This window comes from Neltuma alba, unplaced genomic scaffold (genome assembly GCF_004799145.2).
Source record: "Neltuma alba isolate B1F8T4 unplaced genomic scaffold, ASM479914v2 tig00002744_pilon, whole genome shotgun sequence".
Taxonomy (NCBI): domain Eukaryota; kingdom Viridiplantae; phylum Streptophyta; class Magnoliopsida; order Fabales; family Fabaceae; genus Neltuma; species Neltuma alba.
The window spans coordinates 179,599-184,924 of NW_021632994.1; the positions used below are offsets into that span (position 1 = coordinate 179,599).

General features: G+C 35.9%; 1 protein-coding gene across 1 annotated transcript; it reads right to left on the reverse strand.

Moving 5' to 3' along the window:
• On the reverse strand, positions 1–2,772 carry LOC114736583 (probable disease resistance protein At5g63020). Its single transcript, XM_028924447.1, has one exon. It carries the CDS (start codon positions 2,770–2,772, stop codon positions 142–144), a length of 2,631 nt encoding a protein of 876 aa, XP_028780280.1. The 3' UTR covers positions 1–141.
• Positions 2,773–5,326: the final 2,554 nt, after the last annotated feature.

Consider the following 5,326-nt stretch of genomic DNA (forward strand, 5'->3'; position numbering starts at 1 on the left):
TCACAGATATAATAATCTCATGATATATATTTATGTGCATGCAGCGCTTGGGTCAATTAGAAGATATATTAGAATTTGCATGGAAGTGTGTATAACTTTGCTCTAAAGCTTTAACTGATTGCATTTAGTTGGGAAAAATAATTACCTTTTTTCAAATTTTGAAGAAAGAAGATGCTTGGTGGCTCCGTCTTCCCATTCCAACTGATCCAAAAACCAATCATCATGATCTCCTATAATAAAGCGTTGTAGATTATTCAATGCACTTTTAGAATTAAATGGGAGTTTCTTCAAACAGGGGCACTGTATTACTTCAATCTCCTTTAAACAAGGAAACTGTAATGCTGTTCTACAAATGCTCCTTAAGCTCAACAGATAAGTCAACCGAAGATAAGTGAGACTACAAAATAGATTACTTTTCTGTATCTCAGTGCCAAAATCTTCACTACTTATAACTTCCACCAATGAATTACAACCGGCTAACTCGAGGAATTCAAGGTTTGGAGCATGTACAAGCCAGTTCAAGTCAACTATATTTTGACAACTATCAAGAACCAACTGGCGAAGGGTGATTATATAATCATGTCCCCAAAATGAGCCCCTCGGAATATCCATAGCGTGAGAATCATAAACTCGTAATGTTTCAAGATGCTTCATATTTCCAAGCGATGAGAACAAGCCGTGGAATGACGAGTCTACTCTCATAACAAATAGCTCACATATGCACCTTTGCAATTCTGAGGAGATCAGTATTTTTTCAACAGAGGATGTGTTACGGATAAAAATGCGTATATCTTGAAGATGATCTAAGCTTTCTAGCTCATTCAACAACACATTTTTATCAATCCCTCGAATTTTTGACGATCTCGTGCAAAAAGCTTGAAGGGATAACAAACCAGATATAACTTTCTCTTGGAATTCAAGCTCGTGGATTTCGTCCAGCAACAAGACCCTCAGCTTCTTCAAATTCTTCATCTGCTCCGGCAATTTTTTTATACCAGTACGGGATAGGTTCATGTATTGAAGGCTCACAAAGTCCCCAATTTCTGATGGTAGATTTGTTATTCCTTCGTTAGATGACAAGTCTAGTACTCTGACAGTGCTTGGAAGGACAAATACCTCAGTTGGAAAGACTCGTATTCCATCATCCCTAATAAGCAAAGTGATGAGATTAGGACAGCGAGGTTTTTGTGCGAAGCTTGTACTCACTTCACCCCCGCCCCACATTGATAGCTTTTCTACCTCTTTCCACTTTGCATGATTGTTTGCTTCAAGGTCACTAGTCTTGGAACAATCTCTTATCATGAATCTTGCCTTTTTCCCATGATGACACGCTAGCCAGATAGCCATATCTCTGATCACATCATGCATCTTAATTGTATTTTCTTCCTCACCATTTTCCAATAAGCAAGCGGACTTTAGACTTGAAATTATATCTTCTCCTTGCTTACGTGCTTCATGTATATCATAATCCAAAAAGCCTTCAGCAATCCAGAGCAAAATAAGCTCTTGTTTTTCAATATTATAGTCCTCACGAAACAGGGCACAAGACAAAAAGCATGATCTGTAGGTATCATTCGGCAATCTATCATAACTAAATTCAAGCAAGTGATAGACATCTTCAATGATACCTTGGACTTTTGAGGGATAATGCCTCAAAATTTCTATACTACGCCTCCATTCATCGGGAGTTACCTTGTTAGCCATGGCACGCCCAATAGTACAAAGAGCAAGTGGCAAGCCTTGACACTCTTTCACCACTTGCTTTGCAAGAGGCAATATATGAGGTTTTTCAAGAGTAGTAACACCCACTTTCTCCTTGAACAAGTCGAATGCTTTATCTGCTGTGAGGCAATTTACTTTTATGTTTCTCTGTGCATCCATTCGACCACATACCTCTTCTGACCGAGTGGTAAATATTACCTTACATTCATGATTATTTGGGGAAGGAACCCCTAATTTCAGCAAGTCAATCCTTTGCCACACATCATCTAATAACAACACAAATTTCCTGTTCTTTAAGATATTGTATAACAAAAGAGCTCTGTCATCCACTGTCTTATGATTCCAAATATCATCTTGGACGCGCAATTTCTTCCTAATATCTTCTTGAATTTTTCCTAGATCTACATCTTTAGATGCCACAACCCAGATGACAGTGTAATCTGGTGTTTTTGAGAGGAATTCATTGTTGAATTTCTTAAGTAGAGTCGTTTTGCCTACCCCTCCGATTCCATACAAACCAATGATGCGCTCATGGTTGTTCTCAAAGCACGAACATAGCTCCACAAATGTTGATTCTACTCCCACAGCCTTATCCACAGGAAGTTCATCGAACGTATCACGGGCAAGCTTTTCTGCTACAACATCAAAATGGCCTTTGCTTGTAAGATCATTAATGATACTCAACTTCTGGGCAACCATTTTGCTTAGCTTGTAGCTAGCCCGACAATTCTTGGGACAACGACCTCCGAAACACTTGGCTTGTATTTCTCCTTCACCTTGATGCAAAATGGGTCGGACTTCATTTTGTAGCTCTTCTACTCTGCCCATCCAACCCCTTACCTCATTCAAAACCTTCAGCCTTGGATCTGGGTCCTGCTCTGCCATTTCGACCTTCATCTTGACATCAAGATACACGTCATTGAGTTGATTTGAAGCATTTCTCAAAGAGATGAGATTTTCTCCAAGATTGCGTATTGAATCTGCCCATTTGGTGCAATAACCACACAGACGACTTAGGATGTCAATGACTGGAGTAATGAAGTCGGCCATGGTTCAGTTTGGGTGCACCAAAGAAGTGAAGAATGGAGGAGATTGAGAAGGAGAAAGACACAAATGCAATGAATAATGTTTCAGGTTGGCGAAGAGCAATGTTTGACTAGTCTCTTGCTCCTTTACTTTTATTATTTATGCATAATAAGTGTCTTGTCATCTTCTCTCCTTTTTTTTTTTGAAAAATATTAAAATTCTTCCTCTTCTCTTTTATTAAAGGGAAAAGTGAACAGTACTGAAATGGATGAATTGCAATTTAGGGGGTGTTTGGCAAACATTTTTTTTAAAACCAAGGTTTTGGGCAAAACTTTGGTTTTGCCTAACAAAACCTTGGTTCCAGATAAGCAGGCCAGGCACAGCTTCTGAGGAGGGACAATTATTGGCTACGGAGGGAACAAGCACGCGGGGACTCATTCAGCACGCGGGGGGTACTTATCACTTCAAGGGGTACAATTATTTGGCAAAATAAATCATTTTTTTAAAAACATATTTATTTATTTTATTAATATATATACACACTAATTTCTTATTATTTATATTATTTATGCCATATTTATTATGTTGCCAAAATATATATTATTAATAAATTTATTACTTCAAATAAACATATATTATGAAATATATATTATATGTAATTATCATTTAAACTTATGTCCTTTTTAGTAATTTCTACATATCAAAAAGCACTTCTGACAATAATTATCCAAACACTCTCACTTTATCAGAATCACTTTTTCAGAAAATCTATTCTTTCAAAATCTATTCTCTCCAGAATCTATTCTCCAGAAGCTATTCTGCAAACCATGGTTTTGCCTCATCCAAACACCCCCTTAAGGACTTTGACAAAGCCTACTTTGAGCCTTCGAAGTGGAAAAGGCTTTCACATGTATGCACAGCACCGACTGTTCCCTTGATAATGTGAAAAGGAGGAAGTTCTTAAGGCTGGGATTTTTCTTGGTAGAACCAATCAAAAATTTACACATCAAAATGAGATGTCTCTCGGATAGGGTGTCAGTGGCACCCTAGTGGCCGCTTAATTTTGGACCCTTTTCTTTGTTTTTTTTAGTTTTTTTTAATCATTAAATTCTACATAAGATAAATGACATTTTGACATCCTATGAGTAAAAATGGTTTATTTTTTATTTTTTTAATGATTTCTCAGAGAATTGAATATTAAATCCTTAAGAAATCATAAAAAAATTAAAATTAAACGACTTTTTGCCCATTAAAAAAACTAAAAAATTATGAAATTTCCCAAAATTTGAGGGGCAACTGGAGGCGCAGCTAACGTAGTTGGGGGGGGGGGAGGCAACCGACACTTCTAAGTCATGTGCCTCCCTTTCCATTTCGAAAGTCATGGTTCTTTTGAGTGAAAACCACTACGTGGAATTTGTATTGATAAAATCCCTTAAAAAATTTTGAATCGACAAGATTTTACTGGTTTTTTTTTTGGGTCGAGATTTTACCATATCATTTCCATAAAAATCTCATTATATCCTTTATGAAATCTGTAATGCCTCGTAGCTGATACCACTAGCATTTTGAATAGGTTTAGATTTTTGTAGTGCACATGTTGGCATTTTGAATAGGTTTTTGAGAAACATGAAAAATACTTTTTAAAAATATTTTTTCACAAATTAAGATAAACGCATGTTTATTTCGTATATTAAAAAGATATTTTTAAAATTATAATTTTACAGAAAACATGTACAGGAATGTGATTTTCTTGGGATGTTTTGAATGATTTTTTTAAATTTTCTGATTGTTTTTATTTATTTCTTTGACCAATCTTGTTACTTTGTTTGATGAGTTTGGTCGGGATTTTTTCTTGGCATTAAAATTAGTGGGGAAGGCAATCATAAAAGCACCGGTTTTATTGGTTAGAGTATAGATGAGGTGATGGCAATGTGGCAAATGGGAATCGGAGAGAAGTGGCACGCCAACGTGCGTGACTCCATTTTAGAGCAAAAACGGCATCGTCTAGGGGTAGAGGAGAGGCAGCGGAGATAATGAGCAGAGGAGAGAAGCCAGATTCATGTGCGGGTATATATAATTATATATAATCACATATAATCAACTGAATATGCATATAATATTTAGTAATTCCCAAAACATATCTATTTAATCATATAAAATCCAATTATTATAAACACAAAACATGCACCGTTATTTTTCCGTACAGTTTCAAGATTTCATGCTTTAGCAAATCAATTGGAATCTCGTTAAAAAAATGTATTATGTTATTTAGTTTGACTAATCAACTTTTCAATCATTAAACAGGGCCAATCTTGCATTGTTACAAATTAAAAGTTGAATATGTTCGGCATATATTAGACCCATTTGGAATGTTTATAAGCAACTTATAGTGATTCTATTTATGATTTTAAGGAGGGTCATAATTGAGAACATAAAAGCAGCAAATTAGCACCGCTCGAAGAGGTACGAGAAATTTAAAAAAGAAGTCATCAGCACCCGAAATTGAGAAAATCAACGTCTCTTTTCCTTTTGTTTGTTTTTTTGTTTTTTTAACTTTTGGCCATCTGAGAAAATCAAC

What these genes read in the sequence shown, in the direction of transcription:
- LOC114736583 (XM_028924447.1), bottom strand. Translation starts at nt 2,772, where the DNA reads ATGGCCGACTTCATTACTCCAGTCATTGACATCCTAAGTCGTCTGTGT.